The following is a 22,776-nucleotide window of genomic DNA, read 5'->3' as shown; positions in this document are numbered from 1 at the left end:
AAGCATGTGTGTCTCTAAGGTCTAAATCTCCTGAACTGAGTCAGTCCCCTGACCCTGAGACAGAGGAAAAGGAGATCAACAAACAGCCAAGAGAAAGACATTGTGTGCCTCAGAACACCTGACAGGAACCTATGTGGAATGGAGACTACTAATGTTCATCTCTTAGAATAAAGGCGTTTGTAATAAAAGCAAATGATACATAATGAGCATAGGAGGGACTATGTCTAAAATCTCTCAGTAACAATTACAGACAGCATCATAGGCTTATCAGGGCCCTCTCAGCAAAATTCTGTTAGATGCTGTAAACATATTTAATAACAATTCTGACAACTCTACATGCTGTATAAACCATAAAAGCTGTCTTATGTTTTCTATACAATTACCAGGAATCTTACATGTTAAGATGGTTAACAGTATGTACATAGGTAATACCAACTTATTACATTACCCTGCATGTGTAATTTGGCTTCAACATTCTTTTATTAAAATAATGCTGTACAATATCGTCATGGTGAAACAGTTGCCATCTTCATAACACTAGCCGTGCCTACTCAAAATAATCACAGCTGGCCTTCTTCAGTGTTAACATGCTTCAGGAAAGAAAGTTGGACAAATCACTGAACAATAACCTGAGTACACCGTCATTCCTCCCAGCTTGGGGTACACAGTTGGCCCATAAATACATGAGGCTACCCACACATCCATAGGAGAGCACCCTGCAATCAGGTATTGAATCCAGGGGACTCAGATGTCAGTGCAGGTAGGGCTCCCCCTCTAAGCACCCAGGTGACCACATGGGGTCAAATCCTTGGCCACCCTTGGACCATATGAGCCTGCTGGAGGCAGGTACTAAACTTCAGATGCAGTGCAGCCTGCTGTCTACAGGCTGTGGTGAGAGCCACAGCCCCCAAGTGGCCTATGAGACTCTGGGTTCCGCAGTGACCACTGGAACCTCACAAGTCAGCACCCCACACCCATTATGACATCACACCACTGGAACTCGGGCTCTAGTCTCTGCACTGTCCCCACTGTTTCAATCCTGGGCTATGTGCAGGGAACCTCACACCTTACTGTAGAGATATTTGTGCCCCATATTTATTTGGCTTTTTTACTCACAACAGTAAAGAACCTGAGTTAACATAGGTGTTCATGAACATATTAATGGAGACTTTATTACATATAAGTGTATATATATTATATATATAACATATATATATATATATACACACACAAATGCTTTTTAGCACTAAAAAATATCACAAAATCTGCAGTAATATTGATGGCCTTGGAATATATATTGAGGTCACACAATCTCAGAAAAACTGTATTTTTCCCTCATACATGTAATCTAGACTATAATAAATGTACATATGTGAACAAATTTACATATGAGTATAGTATGCCATGTAGAAAAGAGAATACAGGCTAAATATTAGGAGATGAGGAAGGATTGACAGCAGGTACTGAACATGGGTTGTGAAAGAGGAAGTGAGATAACTGTGTTTCTGTTTCTAACTCTGTTTTTTTTGCTGGTGTGTAAGTGCATAAATATATTCAAAAGAGACAGCATGAAATCCGGTGTGAACTCCTAAGCTTTTGTTCTGAATGTCTGTCATAACTGTACAGAAAGTTCATGAGTTATATAGTTTGGGTTCTTGCTAATTTTGACACGTGATATCTTTTTTTTTTTTTGACACATTTTAAATAATAGGACTTAAAAGAAAAAAGAAAAAAATGAGAAATGCCACTTGAGCGTGTGTGTCTCTACTATACTCTTTACTCCTGAGATTATGTGTCTCTGCTATGGTATTCTCTTGAGCTGTTCATAAGAGATGCTTTCTACACAGGCTGTACCTTGGAAAAATCACTCCTTATAGAAAGACGTTAATCTATAAAAGATATTTCTATTTGTAAGGAAACATTCCTTTCTTAGGAATAATGTGTTAACTGGATGTAGAAAGACTCCAAGCAGGAAGAAAACAATGACTCAAAAACACAGAGTAAATGATGTTTTTCAAAGTGACTTGCTAACCACAAACAGGACCTTTCTACATAGCAACCTTTCTTTGTTATTGACAAGAATGGGATTTATGCCTGAAGCTGAGAAACTTTCCTTGCAATCTACTTTAGAGGTTTCTTCATTTCTGTGTTTTCTCTAATGTGTACATGAGATATACCTATTAATAAACTATTTGTTTTATAAATAAATCAAATATAGAAGTTATGTCTTACAACCAAGTTCATTTGACTGGTATTCTGGTTTCTTAATTTTAATAATGATGAACAACCAGTAACCAAAGCAGCTGTGATCACTGTAGATATAGAAGAGAGGGGAGGTGGGGAGGTCACTGTTTGTCTTTTACTCATGGCAAAGACAAGTGGAAAACACAACGTGAGTCTGGCTGTATCTCATATTTGGGGAGCAATAAATTCTTTTCCCTTAGTTCTTGGCATCTGAGCCATCTTAGGAGTCCACTCACTTCATCCCTCACGACGCCTTCCCAGTAGGATGCAGACCCTCTGTAAACTTTATGACGGCCACACTCGTGTGCTGTAAGTTGACAACAGTGTTTTTTTCTTTCAATATCATCTCCATTGTCATAGAAACAAGGACCCGTACTGTAAAAAGGACAAAAACCACATACACTCACTAGAAGACAGGATGATTGGATATTGATTGTGACGTACGAAGGACTGGATATACAGTTCTTAACCTTACTATTGATACATATCCCAAAAAAGCATCTCATTCTTGAGTTTACTAGTTTACTGTAAGCTGTTAAAACAGGGACAATTAAAACATAACTTTAATGGCTCTGATGTGTCCAAAATTGTATTTACAATATTCCTAAATACAAATGAAATTTATTGACAGAGACAAGATTGGAAGGAGAGACCAATTTATATCTCTAATTCTATAGACTTCTGGTGTTATTAAAATACATCATAAAACATGTACCTCAAAACAAGTTTAAAGTAAACTTAGTTCATTGTTGTGAGATATTTTGTGTTCTGACAAATCTTGCCTGGGGATCAGACTGTGGAGCTAGCCACTGGTTAACCAGAGGCCAGGCAGTTGTGGCTCACATCTTTAATCCTAGGACTTGGGAGGCTCACACCTTTGATTCAAGCACTTGGGAGGTTCACCCCTTTGATCCCAGCACTTGGGAGGTGGAGATGGAAATATAAAGTGGGTAGAGACAGGCTCCTAGTTTGTACTCCCATTTGGTCTGAGGATCTGGAGAGGTAAGAAGACACTAGTGGCTGCTCCTTTGCTCCTCTGATCTTTCAGTTGTAGCTGTGTGAGTCACTCCCCGGTTGTGTGGGTTCACGCGGGTCCGTGGAATGAAGACACAGAGGCATCTAAAGAATGAATCTAGCCTTTCATGGCTGCAGGGGGGTCCAGCCTTGAAGGACTGAAGCCCTTTTCCCTTCACCTAGGGCATATCTATTTACTCTTTTTTACTGTTAGATAGTTAATTTCCATACCTTCAAAGCAACCCAAAAGGAGTTCCCAGGGACCAAATGCCAGGTACAAAGTACTTGAATTAACAGGTACCTCGGTTTTCTGGGTTTCCTGGACAAAGTTTTGTATAGGCCTTTGATCCTTGGGGGACTCTCTGATCCTTGACTCTCAAATAAGATTCACATAGGGCGATAAGAAAAACAAAAGGTAAGACAACTAATCAAAAGCATTACCAAAAGAAAACAATAGATAACAAAAAGACATGCAGATGTATTCCATGTATAGTACATGACCTCAAACTCTACTGAATAGCCATAGTGAAAAGGACTGCACTGGACTCACATAAAAATAAACATACAGACAAACACAATGTAAGAACAAGAGATAAACAGTAATGAAATGGACATGTAATTGTGTCAAGGTGTCCAAAGCTAGGAACTGGAATTGACAGCCTTTTCAACAAGTAATTTGACAAAACTGGAATCAGACCAAAGACCAACATCTTGGATGGCAAATACCTAGTCATATAGCTCCAGTTTAGTATGAGAGGTCTCTGATGAAACACAGTTGACTTAAGGGCTTAGGAAGCCCCACCCATCCTGCTCAGCCAGCAGGACACATACCCTCTCTCCTGGGCCAGCCTCTCTTATTGTTTAATGTCTTCTCAGCAGACCCTATCCTTGCCCCATACTCCTGTCTCCAGTATCTTGGGCTATATACTAATATGGTTGTATAACAAATCAATATCTTTAGGCTTGAGTGATCTGAAGGATTCTGATGTTTGTAATAACTTCTTTCAATCACATTAAACATTTCACATTAATTATAAGCAATGCCTGTTTGCATAAATTCTGTATTAAAAGCATGTGTCTACTATATGTTGTGGAATACTCTTTTTTTTTTGTCACTTGGATTGGTTTAACAAAAAGCTGAATGGCCAATAGCTAGGCAGGATTTTAGGGGCAGAGAGGACACTGGAAGGGTGGGGATGTGTAGTCACCAGTCAGCCAGAGGAGCAAGATATGTAGGACAGGGAAATGCCATGAGTCACGTGGCATGTGTAGATAAATAGAAGTGGGTTAATTTATAGGACAAACCTAAGCTATTGGCCAAGCTTTCATAATTAATAAGAAGTCTCAGTGTGGTTACTTGGGAGCTAGCTGGCAGGACAGAAAATCCACCTATAACTATACTTCAATAGATCCATTACTAAGCCATGAGGAAAGACATTGCTACAGTATTTCTATGTACACAGTGCTTTAAATGATAGCTGATATGCTACTATGAGGTGTAAACAGTGAGAAATGATTCTGCCAGAGTCATTATATATAGAAGGGTTCATTACAATATGAATTTATTCATGGGTAATGAGGATTGTTCATAAGGCTTTGTCACACTATTTATATCTGTAGGGCTTCTAAACCAAACAAACTCTCTGATACTAAGGTATGAAGAAAAATCAGTTCTCTTATCAAATGAGCATGTTAGTTTTCCTTCATGCCTAAATTTCTCATGTTGAGTTTGGAACAATCGCTCCACACATAGCTACTGTCTTTGATTTCACAGGTTTCTCTCTAGTCTGAAAATTTTGGTGTTGATTTGGGGAAACATAAAAAAATAATTGGTCATATTCTTTACTTCTCTGCAGTGTGGATGCTCAGGTCTAGAATGGAGGCTGGGCACATCTACAGGCTTTGTGACATTGTCTCGAGTATGTCTTTGGATGTTAACAGCAGAGTTATGAAGAAGACTGAAAAGCCTTCCATATTCATGGCTGTCCTAGATTGATTTCTGTTGGGCTGATAATAAATGGCTGGACCAAATACAATGTGGGGGGAATAATCAGTTTATTTCAAATTATGAGTTACTATTCCTCATCCAGGGAGGCCAGGACAGACAGTGATGTAAAAACCATGGGGAATACTGCTTTTTGACTTGCTTCTTCTGGTTCATGTTCACCACAATTCTTATGCAACCAAGGAATTCCTGTACAGGGTAGTGCTGGTTATCTTGGCTGTCTTCTCTTATATCACTTAGAAATCAAGAAAATACCCTGAACACAAGCTTATAAGCTAATATGATAGAAGCAAATAGCTAACTGAGAGTCCTTCAGATAATGTTGGGTTGTGTGGTATGGATATCTGCAGCTAGCTAACAAAGACATCTGCACCTTCAGAGTCTCTCACCTATATCAACACTTTGTTGCTGATGAAGACCTGAATTATTATCCAAGGCTTAGGGACACCTTTTGAGTGTGCAGAGTGTTTCTGCAGTATGAACTATCTGCAGATATATACAGTGTGAAGAAAAGGTAGAGAACTTGCTATGTTGATTGCTTTTGTTGGCTTCATCACAATGAATTCTCCAAATCTTATATAGACATGAGGAACAGCTAAGTCCTGGTCCTATTCTGCACATGAGTAGGGTTTCTCTCAGGTGAGAATTACTGAGGTTGAATCAGGACTGAATAATAACTGAAACCTTCACTACATCCTTCACATTATAGCTTTGATTTTCAGGATAAAAATTGTTGTGTTATTTAAGATACAAGGAAACACTAAGTGTCAGTCACTCCATTCATGTTTGGACTGTTTTGCTGCAGATTCAAATTTACTGATGGTAGAGGGTCTTGACTGAGAGTTAAAGCACTCACCATTCTTCACATGTGCATAGCTTCCCTACTCAATACATTCATTGTGCTGCATAAAGTATAAATCATCATCAAAGGCTTTGCCACATTCCACATGCTTGTGGAACTTCTATTCAGAATGAATTATTTGATGTCTTTGAAGGGCTACAAAAGCGTAAACTTTTTATTACATCTGTAGGATTTCTCTCCAGTATGAACTGTCTTGTGTCGAGAAAGGGTATAATGATTAACAAAGACTTTGCCACATTCCTCACACTTGTGGTTATTCTCTTCAGAATGAATTGTTTTGTGTACCTTAACATATGAAGAGCAGGAAAATCCTTTGCCACACTCTTCACATTTGAATGGTTTCTCTCCAGTATGAACAATCTTGTGCTGAGTAAGAGTGTACAGCTTAGTGAAGGCTTTCCCACATTCCCCACACTTGTAGGGATTGTCTTCAGAATGAATTATTTGATGTCTTTTAAGATCTGAAGAATAGGAAAAAACTTTGCCACACACCTCACACTTGTAGGGTTTCTCTCCAGTATGAGCTATCTTGTGCTCAGTAAGTACAGAAGGCTTAATAAATCCTTTCCCACACAGTTCACACTTGCAGGGTTTCTCTCCAGAATGAACTGTCTTGTGTCTCTTTAGGGTTGTATGTGTGGTAAAGGCTTTGTGGCATTCTTCACACTTGTATGGCTTTTCTCCAGTATGAATTTTTTGGTGCTTTTTAAGGTCTAAAGTAGAGTAAAACATTTTGCCACATTCTTCACATTTACAAGATTTCTCCCCGGTATGATGTAATTTGTGCACAGTAAGGTATGAGAAAGTACAAAAAGTTTTTCCACATTCTTCACATTTGTGTGGTTTCTCAATGGTGTGAGTTCTCTTGTGAACAGAAAGTTCTGGGCGAGTACGAAAGTCCTTACCACATACTTCACATTTGAAAGGTTTCTCTTGACAATGAGTTCTTTTGTGTCTCTTCAGTTTTGAGGTACAGGCAAACATTTTGCCACACTCTTCACACTTGTGGCATTTCTCTCTAGTATGAACTATTTTGTGCTGAACCAGGGAAGAATTACTAGAAAAGGCTTTTCCACAGACTTCACACTTGTACAGTTTCTCTTGACAATGAAGTCTTCTATGTTTCTTCAATTTTGAAGTAGAGTAAAACATTTTTTTACATTCTTCACACTGATAAGATTTCACTCCAGTATGACTTAATTTGTGCTGGATCAAAGAAAAATTATAAGAAAAAGCTTTCCCGCATTCTTCACACTTGTATGGCTTCTCTCCAGAATGAACAAACTTGTGCTGAGTAAGGGTAGAAAGTGTAGAAAAGGCTCTGCCACATTCCCCACACTTGTAGGGATTGTCTTCAGAATGAATTCTTTGATGCCTTTTAAGGGCAGAAGAAGAGGAAAAACATTTGCCACACTCCTCACACTTGTAGGGTTTCTCTCCAGTATGAGCTATCTTGTGCTCAGTAAGCACAGAGGGCTTAGTAAATCCTTTTCCACACAGTTCACACTTGTAGGGTTTCTCTCCAGTATGAACTGCCTTGTGTTTCCTAAGGGCTGAGTGATTACGAAAGGCTTTGTGACATTCTTCACAGTTATATGGTTTTTCTCCAGTATGAACTTTTTGATGTTCCTGAAGGTGTGGAGAACAGTAAAATCTTTTTCCACAGTTTTCACACTTGTAGGGATTCTCTCCAGAATGAATTCTTTGATGTTGCTTTAGGAATGAAGGATAGCAAAAGGATTTGCCACATTCTTCACACTTGTACTTTTTCTGTCCAGAATGAATTCCTTTATGTTGGTTAAGGATTAAAGCAGAGGAAAATGTTCTCCCACATTCTTCACACTTGTAGGGTTTCTCTCCACAATGAACTCTTTGATGTTGTTTCAGGAATGAAGGATCATAAAAAGCTTTGCCACATTCTTCACACTTGTAAGGTTTCTCTCCAGAATGGATTCTTTGATGTTGCTTCAGCATTGATGGATAGTAAAATAATTTGCCACATTCTTCACACTTATAGGTTTTTTCATCAGTATGATTTTTCTGGTGTATAAAAAGTGATGAGCGAGTACTGAAGGCCTTATGGCATTCTTTACACTTATAGGGTTTGTCTCCAGTATGGAGTCTCTGGTGTATGGAAAGTGTTGAGCGAGAACTAAGGGCCTTACCACATTCTTCACATTTGTAGGGTTTGTTCCCTGTATGGATTCTCTGGTGTTGATTAAGGAGTGAATTACAATCAGTGGTCTTGCTATAATTGTTACAATTATTGGGTGTCGTTCCTGTTGAGCAAAAGTTGAGAATATGATCAAAAGCTAAGCAATATTCTCTATACTTAGAATGATTACTTTTAAAATGGAGAGATTTACTCAAACATATTTAACCATAAATCAGAAACTATAGTGTAATTTAACACCTATCATCACTGAGCATAATTCACAAAATATAGCAGTATGCAAAACAATCTACACATCTACTAGAATAAGAGTACAACCAAATGAACAAAAATAATGGCATATATTTCAAAGCTAAATAGCTAAGTAAGTTGTAAGGGGATTTTACTAACAGAAGTTAACTCACTGAAGTATAGCTGGACATCCAAGAAATTACAACAGAACCAAGAAAAAGTTAATTGAGATTTATGAGACTGGACCAACATAGAAACACACAATTTTTACCCAAGTATAGACTTTCATTTTTATAGGCTCCATAACAAGTAGACTGTCAATATCAATATTAAATAAAATATCTTGGGGCTTTAGGATGGTATTTTATTTTTTATTTTGTTGACAAGAAAATATATACCCCAAAGATATCAAATTATAAAAGAATTTTCAGGTACACTTATTAATAACAGAAACTATGCTGAAGGCAACATAGTTGTCAATGAATTGTTTCGTTTGGTGCTTTTAATGACAGAGTTTCTCTGCATAGGCCTGGGTGTCCTGGATCTGGCTCAGTCAACCATGCTAGCCTCAAACTCTTCCTGCCTTTGCCTCACAAGTGCTGTGATTAAGGCATGCACCACCAAGCCCAGTGATAAAATTACATATTTCTATGAACTATTCATTAATTAAATAACCATTGAGCAATGAATGGAGAGAAACAATGAATAAGGCATGAAAATAGGAGACTTGTAGTTAACCATGAGGTAAAACTTCACAGAAACAGTACTCATAGATACTATTTCTTAGAGCATAGACACTCTTTTTATCTTGCACTGTCCTGATGGATGGACAATCCATCCATAGGTAGAACATGTATGACAAATGATTGCAGATGATGCACACTTCCAAATAACAATGCAGAATATGAAATTGCAAAAAAAGAAAAAATACATTCTCATATATATATATATATATATATATATATATATATATATATCCACAAATGTCATGCATATTAAATCCTTATTACCGTATGACACAAAAAAATTATAAAGACATTTTCATCATTCATAAATGAGACAAGTTTCATTAAATGAGTGTAAGTGATATTAAAGAAACTTATGTGTGAAGTTATTGTCTCACAATGGTTTCACACCCAGGGATTTTAGAAATGTGTGCAAACTTTCAGAGGTGTAGAAAACAATTTAAAGTCAGTAACTGAAGTGCCCAAAGTGTTTGCATTTTGCATGAGTTTTACCCAATGACTCCCTCAGCTAGCCAATCCTGCTGAGAAAATGCCCTCATGAAGCCTCACCCACAGCTTTCGAAAAATCCACTCTTTTACAACATAAAAGACATTCTTTGAATCAATGGAAATGAAACTTTTGAAGTTTCAGGGTATAGCAGCCTTTGGTATGAGTTAATTATGGGTTTAACCTTATGACCCAATCATGCCTCATGTTGAGTGGCTAAAATTCTCCCTGGCATGAGCCTGTTCTCCAAAACAGCAAAAAAGGCTCTTTATCTGAACTTCACTGAGTGGCCTTGAACTGTGTCTCCTGTGGATACAACACTTGGAGGTACCAGCAAAATTTCTGACAAGAGTTTCAGAACACTCTGGGTCTCCTAGCTTGCTTCATTCACTGTTACAGTGGTAGTGTCCCACTGAGACCTTCCTAGGCCCCATAAATATCTCACCAGGGCCAGAGAGTCAGAAATTTCCACTGTATTTCCTGACACCAAAACCAACTGACTCTTTCTGGTCCTCCAAGGAGCTAGGTGAAGGTATTTTTCTCTGGTCCAGACTCTGGTAAGTGGAAAAGTATTGACGTTGACTCCTTCCCTGTGTCTCCTTCTAAGAGTAAAGATGTTGATGGAAGAATAGATAAAAATTTTTGGTTAAGGGGCTGGAGAGATGGCTCAGCGGTTAAGAGCACTGACTGCTCTTCCAGAGGTCCTAAATTCAATTCCCAGCAACCATATGGTGGCTCACAACCACCTGTAATGAGATCTGGTGCCCTCTTCTGGCCTACAGGAATACATGCAGATAGAACACTGTATACATAATAAATAAATATTAAAAAAAAAATTTTGGTTAAATCCTTGTCTTATATCATTTCTGTAGATGCTGAATTAATAACTGAATAGTTCATTTAATGCATGCTGTCTCAGCTACTGTCTCAGCCTTACTTTTTGTCCCTTTCCCTGACCTTCATCGTGGAATAGAGAGTCAGGCCACTGTTTGAGCTCACTTTGGCATCAAGGCAACTGGAAGCTACAGGGTTCTTCTGCCCTCTTGCCTGTGGTTCATGAGCAGTGCCAACCTCCTTTCGGAGGTTGCACTCATGGGTCTGGAAAACTCCATGTCTGTTCCTCTTCAAACAGCTCATCACCGGCACTTAGCTCCCCATTGTGGTCTTATCGGGAGCGCAAACCTAGTCAGCTCCCAGCCCTGTGCTCAGGAAGATCTCCCCTGGGCTAGTAGAGATCTACCCATCTATGAACTATAAGATCTCAGACAGGGCAGGGCCCCTTTTACTGCAGAACACAAGGTGGCTGTGGGAGCCACTGGGCCAGTGCCGGCAGTGGGGGAAGAGCAGTGTCCTCATGCATCAAAGGGGCTGCCCAGGTGTGGGTCCAGGACTCCAGCTTACCAGGGGCAAAGAGTGGCAGCCAGTTTTTCTGTGGGGAGAGCACCTTAGCTGCACTGCTTCTGTGGGAGACCGGAATCAGAACATTCTTTCTGTTCTTGGGACTCATTTGCCCTATGGCTGAGGTCAGCCCTTGCCTCTGCTCCAAGCCCGGATACTTTTAGTTTCATTTCTAGAACTTTCTGAGTTGCTTAGATGTCTAGTTTTATGGCTTTCTGTTTACATGTCTCTAGGCTACAGGTACCAATGTATTTAAAACTTAGAGGTTTGACCCTACAAAACCAATATGTCCCTAGCCCATAAAATCACTATATTATCCTAAAAACGTAAATCTGTATAAGAGGGAAAATACATAAAGTACTAGTCAGGTTGTCTGCCCATATCTACAGACACACAATACACTTATGGGTATATAAATCACTGGCTTCAGTCTAATAGAGAAACAAATGCTTTTTGAATATAGATAATAGCTTTTGGAATTGTCATATGTTGTTTTAGCTCACTGAAAAGCTGGCTCCAGAGATAGAATATGCACCACCCACTTCACACCCAAGGATAATTGTCTCAGAGTTTCTCCCAATGCCCTGTCCTGGTCAGGCTGGCTCCCTGACTCTCTGACAGGCAGAAGGACAACAACAGGAAAAGACACCATGCACTTGAGAATAGCTAAGAGGTGAACTGTTTCCAAGAGAGGCTACTGGTATTTACCTCATGGTAGGAAGATGTGTAGAATAAAAACAACTAATGGGATCCTCATCATTAAGAAGGATAAGAGGGACATTCTCTTTAAAATCGATCAATAATAACTCTAAAATCATAATCGGCTAAATTCTGTTAGAAGCTATTAACATCATGATCATGATAAGTCCACATACTATCTAAATCATAGACTGTCTTATGTTCTCTATAAGGTTTATCTCTAAACTTTCAAAGCTCAATGGTTTAACAGAATGTATGCACAGGTAATATGAACGCGTCACATTACCCTTGCTGGGTAGTTTGGATTCAACCTTCTATTTACTGACGTTGCACAGTATCTTCTAAGCTGAACAACGACCACCTTCATAACTAGAGCTGTGTCGGATAAAAGTAATCACAGCCGGGCTTGTTAAACATTAATATTCTTTCAAAAACAGAGGATAGAGGCAACGTCACTGAACCCTCACTTGAGTCCCCACTCATTCCTCCCAGCTAGTTATGGAATTGGGACTCAATTTTATGAGGTTTCAAGGTTTTCTGGAGACACTAGGGTATATAGGCAAGAAAAACTAAAACTGGGTTGGAAGTCCACCTCTGCAGTCATGGGAAAGCTGTCATGTGTACTGAGTAATGGTCCCCATGAAAATAACTATTGCCTAACACCCTCCACTCTGGGAAATTGTCTTACATCATATGGTAAATTTACTTGTTAATGTTATTATGTCTCATTTGAAATTGCTTAATCAAGGGGGCTATATACAAAGGTTCAGATGACTTTTCAAAGGGAGTAAATCATCTCAATTGATTCTTTACAATCAGTTACCAACTGAACTCATGCTCTATACTCCCCCTTTCAGATTCTTGTTTACAAAAAACGTTCTCTCGGGCCGGGCGGTGGTGGCGCACGCCTTTAATCCCAGCACTCGGGAGGCAGAGCCAGGTGGATCTCTGTGAGTTCGAGGCCAGCCTGGGCTACCAAGTGAGTCCCAGGAAAGGCGCAAAGCTACACAGAGAAACCCTGTCTCGAAAAAAACCAAAAAAAAAAAAAGTTCTCTCATCCAAGTTTATTCATATTACTAAAACTCTTACTGAGATGTAACTCTTTTCTCAGGACCAGTGGAACCATTTAAAAAAGTTATAAAAAATATAAATATGAAGTTATATCTCTGAAAAGGGTTAAATTATTTTAGATAAGATAAATTATATAAGAAGAGGTCAAAATTATAAAAGCTTTAAGAGAAATCACAGTAGGTCTGAATACATTATATGGGACTTACGCAAGATGAGACTTAAAGATAATATACCTGATAGTCAAAAGATGTTAATGTCCTAGGGTTATAATGGTTATTGCTAACAAAAACTGACATAAAGATATCTATCTAGTTACTTAGTGTCTTTGCTAACTTTGTTAAACTTTAGCCATTTGGAGTAACTGATTCATGACAAGAACTGTGAGGGTAATTAATTTTCCATCTTTTTAATCTTACAGGTGTCTTCTTATAACAGTTAACTTTACTATTCTCTCCTCTGGATGTATTTTTTTGTTATTGTTTTTCATTTGTTAGTTTGTTTTTCTGTTTGTTTTTTTTTTTTACTTTTAAAGACAGGGTTTTTGGTATCCTTGGCTGGCCTGGAACCCCATGATCTGCCTACTCTGCCTCCCAAGTGCTGGGATCAAAGGCATGCACCCCCACTGCTGCAAATGTATTCTTTATGACAAAGCAAGGTACTAATGTAGAGTATCTTAGGATTGACTTAGATTTTGTAAAGGTATTTTTTTTTTTTTTTTTTTGGTTTTTCGAGACAGGGTTTCTCTGTGTAGCTTTGCGCCTTTCCTGGAACTCACTTGGTAGCCCAGGCTGGCCTCGAACTCACAGAGATCCACCTGGCTCTGCCTCCCGAGTGCTGGGATTAAAGGCGTGCGCCACCACCGCCCGGCTTGTAAAGGTATTTATAAAAGAATTAGGAAACTAAAGTTTCAAATCTCTCCATGGACTGTATTTATGGTTTAAAGTTTATTTGCTATAAAAGAACTTCAGTATAAAAATTGTGACTTTTTTTTTTTATTTTAGAGACAGGGTTTCTTTGTAGCCCTGGCTGTCACAGAACTCGTTCTGTAGACCAGGTTGGCCTTGAATTCACAGAGTTACCTGCCTACACTTCCCAAAAAATGGGATTAAAGGCATGTGCCACCACTGCCCATCTTTGTTTTTTTGTTTTTCTTTGGTGTTTTTTCCAAACTGTGACTTTTTAAGGCTCAAAATTTTAATAAGGATAACTTACTTTCATTTATAAAATTCCAATCTATGACAGTTACTAATTTATTGAACGCTGATACAAAAAAAAGTAATTAAGACATAATAGTTATTTATGAGCACCTTAGCAGTGATTTAAATCCTTAATGTGCCCCAGTTGTGTTTGTAGTCCTGCTAAATACAAATGTAATTCATTTTCCCAGACAGTATTAAAGGGAGACATTAATTTCTACTTTTCATTATACAGTCCTCTGTACTTGTTATCAGAGTTTAGCCTATCTAAGCAGGTATCTCAAACAAAGATCAACTTAAAGTTTGTTTAATACACAATAATATTCAAATATGAGGTATACTTTAAAAAACTGGTTATTGAATGCTAGAGTAAAAAAGGGTTAAGTCTAAAATACACTTGCATTCAGGACACACTCAGAATCAAATAACACATTTACCCTCCAATCTGACACATCCCCTACCAGAGTAAACAGGATGCTGGCCTCATCAAAGAATAAGGATGAATGGGGAATAGGACGTCCCACGTGGGAAAGCCTGCCTCTCTGTTGGATCTTTCAACTCTGTCCCCTGACCCCTCTTTTCTACACACCTGGATGCAGAGGGGCTGGTGCTTGTTTCTTCACATCCCAAGGCCCTTGTCTTTGCTCCAGAAATGTCACCAGGTGTGGCTTAGAGACAGTAAGACCTGTTTGTAGGAAAGAGGAACAAGATGGTTTGAGTGTTCTTCCACTAGGAATTAACTTGCAACTTACAGTACGCTGCTTATGAGAAAAGAAATGATGTAGTAAATGTTTGCAGGCAATTAGTTCCTGAAATGATTTCTGATCGGTATATTAGAATGTTGAAGAGGAATTTACAATCTGCAGATTCTAAGCTTCAGTTAGAGGGGAAAACATTAAAACTGAATTGTGAAACATTTCCATTAACATGAGTGCTCCATGCCTCATGCCATTGAATTTCTCCCAGTCCCACTAGAGTGAAGGATGCATGCTCCCAACACAGACAGGTTACACATACAAAGAGAAAAACAATGAAATGTTTCTTAGCTATACAGCAACATCCCTAATTTTTCTTAAAATGAAAAATATGATATTTGCTGTTGGAAAGCACAAATTCCCATGAGATACTATACAAAGTAGGGAAGCTACATGTTGAGGTTGAAATAAGAATTCACTATGGATGAGATCCTTACCCAAGAAATCAAGGTGGCTGTAATTCTCCAATATCACATCCCTGTACAGATCCCACTGAGCAGGCTCCAGGCATTCCCACTCTTCTGGAGTAAAATCAATGGCCACATCCCAGAATGACAGCATCTCCTGAAATACAGACCAATGAATATTATCACACTTTTCATTAGTTAAAACCACTAAAAATTATATAAACACTAAGATGCATTGGGTTGGATAGTTCCCCTGTCAACTTGACATTGGCCATTTGAGAAAAGAGAAGCATAATTGAGAAAAGATCTCCATATGATGTAACTTTCTTAATTGGTGATGGATATGGAACAACCCAGCCCACTGGGGGTGGTGCCAGCCTGGGCAGGTGGTCCTCAAAGTTACAAAAAAGTAGGCTGAGCAAAGCATGGAGAACAAGCCAGGAAGCAGTGTTCCTCTACGGCCTCTGCTCCAGTTCCTGCCTCCAGGTTCCTACTTAGACTTCCCACAGTGATGGAGTGTTGCCTGAATAATAATCAGCAAGTACAGAAACAGAAATACTTTGGGAATATTTAAAATACACTAGATATTGCTCTGATCTTATGTTCATTTCCCTTTTCCACTTCTTTGTCTTGACAGGTACTGATGGGTTTGCAACATTCCTAAAGCATGCTTTGAATAGTTGACACCTGTACCTCAATGTGCTGTAGCTGAGAATTATGATTGCTGATGCAACTATTTCCTTATTTCAAAATACTCTATGAATCAAAATTTTTCTGCTTTTCATATATTTTTTGAGTAAAGCCTCAACACGATCTGTATTAGTTAGGGTTTTCTATTGCTGTGAAAAGACACCATGACCACAGCAACTCTTATAAATGAAACATTTAACTGGGTTGGCTCACTTACAGTTTCAGAGGTTCAGTCCACTATCATCAGGATGGGGAGCACGGTGGCGTGCAGGCAGACATGGTGCTGGAGGAATAGCTTAGAATCCTACATTTTGACTCAGAGGTAATAGGAACTCAATTGACTGTCACACTGAGGGAAGCTTGTACAAAAGAGACCTCAAAGCCCACCTTCACAGTGACACACTTGCTTCAACAAGGTCACACCTCCAAATAGTGCCACTCCCATGGGGGCCATTTTCTTTCAAACCACCACATAATCTATGAGAGCAACAATATTATTTTTCCTTTTTTTTTTTTTTAACTGCATGAAAAATATTGGGAATTTATATATCAAAGGGGTATTTGGTATTAATTTTAAGGGTAAGTTTTGCATAGCCTTTCCATCAGTTTTCAGTGTGTTCATCTCCCCAAACACTGTATTTCAGGCTTCTGAAATGAACACTAGATAAAGCTTACACATATCCAACATTTGGAGCAACAGTACAGGGAGCAGTGATCACCCTCTTATCACACTGTTCCAGAACATCCATTGTTTGAAAAGTCCCCAAGCCTCGGCTTCCTGATGTCCCTGCTGATGGAAAACCATTCCATCTCCAACTCCTGTGAGTTACAACTCTGCATGTAGCATCTCAATATGATCAAGTGGTACTTTTCTATGCCTGAAATAATTCTCAGTTTTATCCATGTTGTCACAAACACCATGAATTTATCCTTTTTTTGAAAATTATTTAAAATATAATTACATAATTTTCCCCTTCCTCTCCTTATTCCAACCCCTCCCATGCCCACTGGTTACTTCTTCTGAAGTATATTGTGTCTTCACCTTTAATTATTATTGTTACATGTGTAGGTACCTACATATGTGTACATGAATAAATATGAACTGCTGATTCTGTTCAGTGCTGTCTGCATGGATGTTTTGATGGCTGACTCCTTGGTGTTGGATAAACAGTGAGAGGACTCATCTATGGGGAAGACTGTAGATTCCCCCTGCAGGAAATCATGTATATTAGCATTTTCAGATCATTTCCATGCAGTCACATTGTTGAGGTATCATGAGTGCAACTTCCCTTCACTTTGTAGGAGACACAACCTCACACCATACACAACTGACTTTTGGTTCATATGATCTAATAGCTCCATCTCCAGAGATATTCCTTGAGCCTTAGGTGCAGGAATTACGATGATTACTATGTAGATGTTTCCACTGGGGCAGGGTACCACACGATCATTCTACTCTGCATTTTGGTCACTTTGGTCTTCTGTAATGCTCTCTGACTACTGCAGAGGGAAGCTTTGAGAAGCTGTGAGAGCTGCACTTATCTATGGTTCTAAGGAAAAGTATTTGGAGTGCAGTTAGGTATTATGATGGTTTGGTAAAGTAGTAGTAGCAGGAACTCCTCAAAGATCCGTGACCCAACTAACCATGAGTAGCAGCCATGATTCCAGGCAGGATTTGCCTACTCTTGAGCAGGACTTAAGTCCAATTAGACAGCTACTGTCCATGCCACGAAATGACAGTCACTGTTGTACCCCTAGTGATATCTTGCCATACTGGTCATTGTTGTGGTTCATGGGAACAACAGCTAAATAAAACTGTTTATCACCTCTCTCCCTCGGGAGCTTGCAAAGCACCTTCCATCACTATGAAAACTTGGACTCAGGTAGGAGGATTTCAGGTCAAATCCAGCTCCAGTCCTCTGAGTCTTGTGTCTGAAGTGCAAGGTGTTTTCAGCATCAGTAGGAGGATGGCTATAGTCAAAAGACTTTTGGCACAGAGGAAAAGTATGCCTTGGAAAGAATGATTACACTGAAATAAACATCTTTTATCTCAAGGGCAGAGTACAGAGGCACTGTGGAGGAAGATGGATCCCCAAATCACAGCACATTGAAGAAAGTTAGTGAATAGAAAAATCCAGTAATTTCTCAAGAAAAAGCAACTAAACTCTGTTGAAAATTTCTCTACAGGTAGTAGAACACGTCCCCACATTTCAAGTAAATGAAAACCACAGATTCCACTCTTCCATACTTAGCAGATCACCGACAACAGGTCAGCTTGGAGAACTGCAGGAACTCAGGGCAGAGTGAAGATGGAAACATCGTTCTCTCACAGAACTGGAGCAAGTCCCCAGTGGTGAACTGACTGCAAGGACCTCTCCCTAACACTGCCCAGCACCTGTTACCACTGTTCTGGATGGGGAAGTGTTGCTGTGCCACTCTCCGCACTGTGGGCTGCCTGGGGATGCGGGGCAGAAGGCCTGCCACCATGGTCCCACTCAGTTGGATTTTAGCTGATATAATTAAAAGCAAACATTTCAGGGGCAGTTGCGACTGGCAACGTCCATTTTCCATGGAGAAGGAAGGCAAACAATATCAGGCCTGAGAAGGACAAACTGTGATTCATTCAAGATTGCTGCAAACTCAAACTAACTACCAGATGGGTCACTGGAGACCAACTGTCCCTCCCTGAATGGAGGCTGGTCGTAGAGACAAGCCTGCAACAACAGAAAGACAGAGCAGAACTCCTACGAACCACAGGCCCTCTCAGTGTCCCCAGGGAGATATTTCTTGCACCATCCAGACAAACCTGACTACCCGGAGACTGTGGGGAAATCAAAGCTCCTTGCAAGAGAGGGCTGTGTTACTGAGCAGGTTCCAAACCCCAGTGACCCTCCATTCAGGCCTGGCCTGTCTCTCAATTCCAGAACACAGTGCTTTAAAAACTCACCACAAAGAACGTGAAGAAGGAACTCCCAGGTCTTTGTCCCAGCTTTTGACTCATGTGAGTGTGGCGCACAACAATTAATTTTTGCCTTAAGTTATCACATTTGGCTACACTACAACTTAGCATATGGAAAAGACCCATGGAAGACCATATGTCATGTTTTTATTGGAAACATGGAATGTATAATTAGAATATTAGTTCCAAAATATATATTGCATGTTTTGCTTTGTATGTTAGATGTCTAGATGTACCTGTGGATTTTAAAGAGTCAGTACATTGTTCCTAAGTCTTCTTTTATTTAGGGTTTTGTTTTTTGTTTTTTTTTTTTTTTTACCGTGAGTGCTCTTAATGAAATAGTAAGTGGAATATCAAACGTCAGGACTCACATTCTCACCTGACTTTAGCACATCTATACACTATGTTTAAATGGTTTCTGATGGGATTGGAGAGATGGCTCAGCAGTTAAGAGCACTGGCTGCTCTTCCAGAGGACTCAAGTTCAATTTCCAGAACCCACATGGCAGCTCACAATTGTCTATAATTCTAGTTCCAGGGCATCTGACACCCTCACACAGACATACATGCAGGCAAAACACCAATGCACATGAAATAAAAATAAATCATTTAAAATAAATAAATAAATGTTTTCTGACACAGACTCATGTAGCATAGGTTGGCTTTGATTTGCTAGAGAGATGACCTTGGGCTCCTGCCTCCCCCTCACAAATGCAGACGGCAGGGATGTGCCACAGAGTAAGCTGAAGTTTCTTTTCTTTCTAGTCTGTTTACTACAAATTAAATGAATACACACAGGTCTGTACGTCATAAAGTAAGCATGCTGCTGCACCTGCATGCTGTACAGAGAAAGAATCAGTTTTGATGGAAAAGGCAGCATACTTTTTCCGTCTTAAAAACGTAAAACACGCTACCATTTTCTTGCAATTTATTAACATTAATGATCAAGTGCCTATTATTTTAATTATAGTCACAAAAGACACAGAAAATACTGGTATTTAAGATGAGGTGGTTTGAAGCCCATGTTTCCTAAGAGTAGACTTGTGGTGTTATTGTGGTCCCCAAAATATTGTGCACCCTAATAAACTTATCTGGGGTCAGAGAACAGACAGCCACTAAATACAAAGGCTAAAAAATGGCGGCACTCACACCTTTAATCTTAACACTCCAGAGACAGAAATCCCTCTGGATCTCTGTGAGTTCAAGGCCACATTGGAAACAGCCAGGCATGGTGACACACGCCTTTAATCCCAGGGAGTGGTGGTAGAAAGCAAAAAGATATATAAGGCGTGGAGACCAAAAACTAAAAGCATTTGGCTGGTTAAGCTTTCAGGCTTCTAGCAGCAGTTCAGCTGAGAGCCATTGGGATGAGGACACAAAAGCTTCCAGCTGAGAAAACAAGACCAGCTGAGAAGTTGGCCAGGTGAGGTTAGCTGTGGCTTGTTCTGGTACTCTGACCTTCCAGCATTTACCCTAATAACTGGCCTCAGGTTTGATCTTATTAATAAGAACTGTTAAGATTCATGCTACATAGACTTCAATGTCCTAAGTCAGTCACCAGCTCACAAACACTTGGTTTGACTGAAAAGTGAAAAGCACAAAGGACAGGATGAAGAGCGAACACCGTGCCAATCACAGGACCCTGAGTGAGGCAGAGCTATTCACTTCCATCTCTTAGTGTTTATGACATAGTATAAGTTCTTGGAGAAACTTCCATAAGCACTCTACAGGGACATCACGGAAGCTGAATGCCACATTCAGTGACGGTTGAACAGAAATGTCAGAGTGCACATAAGAATGGGGGAGGTTGTGAATGAAGAACAATGCACACAGGCTGTCAGGTGTGCAGGGCTATGGTTCCTCCACAGAGTCTCTCAAGCCCCCCTCCAATCACTAAAAATCAAGTCTGTCCTCACACTGACTCATGTCTCCATTCTGAAAAGTGTCCACACTTCCAACATCACACAGTCTCTGGCAGAACAGGGTGGGCTGTTATTTTCTATTATTTTTCACCCCACACTGTAGGATCAACATTGCTGGGACAATGCAAAGCTCAGCCTATCCCCTTTATGGCATGGTTCTGCCTCCCTATGGGAGTGTTACTGTGAGGATTCAGCTCACAGGATTGGACATGGGAGATTCCTTTTCAGAGTGAACCGCCCTTAAGTACACAGTTCATTCCAAAGAAAGTGGGAGAAACATCCTGTACACCACCAGTCTTCCTTGTAGAACTCTGTCCTGGAAACCTAGCCACTAAAACGAGAATATTGGCCAACCATAAATTACAGAAAGGACCAGATATCTCCTTGCCTAAACAGACTGAGAAATCAAAGAACAACCATGTGTGAATGAGCTCCCAACACCACCTCCAGCCAAAGACTGTCAGAAACCCACCCAGCCAATCCTGGTTCTTGCAAGCTTCCCCATGCCTGAAGTACCAAGCCTGATCTCCTGTCCCCAAAGCACAAGGAGGATAAAGGCAGCATGATGCCTTCTTACAAAGTGGTCATTCCCAGCATCAGCCCCATCGTCTTCTCCCCAACCCCGACTTGCACCTTGATTGTGGCCCAGGCTAGTCCAGCACAGCTCCTCTAAACGGCTTAGATTCCACCCCTCCTCCGCTCCCTTCAAGCCCCACTACGCCACGCCCTCCCCGCACAGTTCCTCTGGCCTTCCTGGTGGCGCTGCACCCTGGACCAACCTCCATGTCAGAGATGCACCCCGAGAGCGGAGCAGGACTGGATTCTCGCCAGATTTGGAGGAGGATGCACGTGTGCTTACCAAAAGCTGAATGGCGGTTTCCAGAGTAGCCCCTTGTTTCGTCAGAGTCTCAGGGACTACATTTCCCAGAGGTCTTGGGAATTCCAGGAACCATGGGAGAGAGATTTCCACTCTCCTGGGTTTCTGCCCCTACCTCTACAGAACCGGTTGGAGAGGGAAAGCCGGAGTCTGCAGCTGGACAGCTGTTTTCAAAGTTCCAGATTCACAACAAAGCCACACACAGTCCCCTCATCTCATGAGAAGTAAGTCTGAGCCTCATGGAGTTTGTAGGGCCATTTCTGTAAGGGAATCCAACTGTTGTTTTAATTCAAAAGCAGAAACTTTATACCTCTAGATCCTGATCATCACGCCTACACAGTTTTTAAAGTTTTTATCTCTCGTGATAAAAGCTGATGTTTCTAAGGCTGTCCGTGTGCCCGTGCCGGCTCCATTCAGGAGTGAGGGCAGGCGCAGTTCTTCTTTTCTTTGCAGTCCATGGCCCATATTAAAATGTTCCCCCCCCCCCATTATATAAATCATCAAGAAAAAACACATTTAGTTAAACCATTGATACATGCCCACCAAGTAGTCTCAGGGGCCCAGTAATACTCCTCTTGTCCAGACAAGTTAACCCACAAGGGTGAATAGCAGACATTAGAATAAGAGAAAGTGCCCAGGCTAATGTTTTCAATATTAGATATGTTACAGTCCCCTGTAAGCCTTCTGACGTTAATTTGGGCTGTCCCCAGTCACAGTGAGATTTGTCAGTCAATGGCTGACAGTCCTATCCCTATGTAGTGAAAGGGCCTGGAGGCGGGGCATGTCTAGGGGGCGGGGCATGTCTAGGAGGCGGGGCATTCTAGGGGGCGGGGCATGTCTAAGCATAACTGATAATTCTGGCCAATTTCTAGCTGGGAATGGTTGATCCAGCAGTGGACCTTGTTGACAATGGAAAAGAGGTTCGGGGAATCCCTCAGCTTCCTAAACAGTTGGAGGACTTTGGCCCTGTGTGTATTAAGAGGGCAGAGTTGGTTTGGGCCTTGACACAGGTAGGAGATCTTTGGTCTGGGGACCTAGATT

At 40.3% G+C, this 22,776-nt stretch overlaps 1 protein-coding gene across 3 annotated transcripts; it reads right to left on the bottom strand.

Annotated features, from left to right (window-relative positions):
• Positions 1 to 458: 458 nt before the first annotated feature.
• On the bottom strand, positions 459 to 21,843 carry LOC128113354 (zinc finger protein 58-like). Of its 3 annotated transcripts, none has more exons than XM_052742967.1 (4): positions 21,718 to 21,843; positions 15,319 to 15,445; positions 14,716 to 14,811; positions 459 to 8,404 (listed from the first exon to the last, which is right to left on the bottom strand). In XM_052742967.1, exons 2-4 carry the CDS (start codon positions 15,440 to 15,442, stop codon positions 6,261 to 6,263), a joined length of 2,364 nt encoding a protein of 787 aa, XP_052598927.1. In that variant the 5' UTR covers positions 15,443 to 15,445; positions 21,718 to 21,843; the 3' UTR covers positions 459 to 6,260. The 3 variants fall into 3 exon arrangements, with proteins under 3 accessions (XP_052598927.1, XP_052598926.1, XP_052598928.1); XM_052742966.1 differs by having other exon boundaries at positions 21,638 to 21,765; XM_052742968.1 differs by lacking the exon at positions 21,718 to 21,843 and adding an exon at positions 16,196 to 19,185.
• Between the last annotated feature and the right edge of the window lie 933 nt (positions 21,844 to 22,776).

The sequence above is a fragment of the Peromyscus californicus genome, unplaced genomic scaffold (assembly GCF_007827085.1).
Source record: "Peromyscus californicus insignis strain IS unplaced genomic scaffold, ASM782708v3 Scaffold_18__1_contigs__length_77618521, whole genome shotgun sequence".
In the NCBI taxonomy this organism is placed as follows: Eukaryota; Metazoa; Chordata; class Mammalia; order Rodentia; family Cricetidae; genus Peromyscus; species Peromyscus californicus.
Note: the sequence above shows the minus strand (reverse complement) of the source record. Positions and strands in the feature narration are given on the sequence as shown.

Coding starts and splice junctions, on each gene's coding strand:
- LOC128113354 (XM_052742966.1), bottom strand. Junction 14,812..15,318: donor CAGCCACCTTGATTTCTTGG/GTAAGGATCTCA, acceptor TCCTACAAACAG/GTCTTACTGTCTCTAAGCCA. Junction 8,405..14,715: donor ACCAGCCCCTCTGCATCCAG/GTGTGTAGAAAA, acceptor TTTGCTCAACAG/GAACGACACCCAATAATTGT.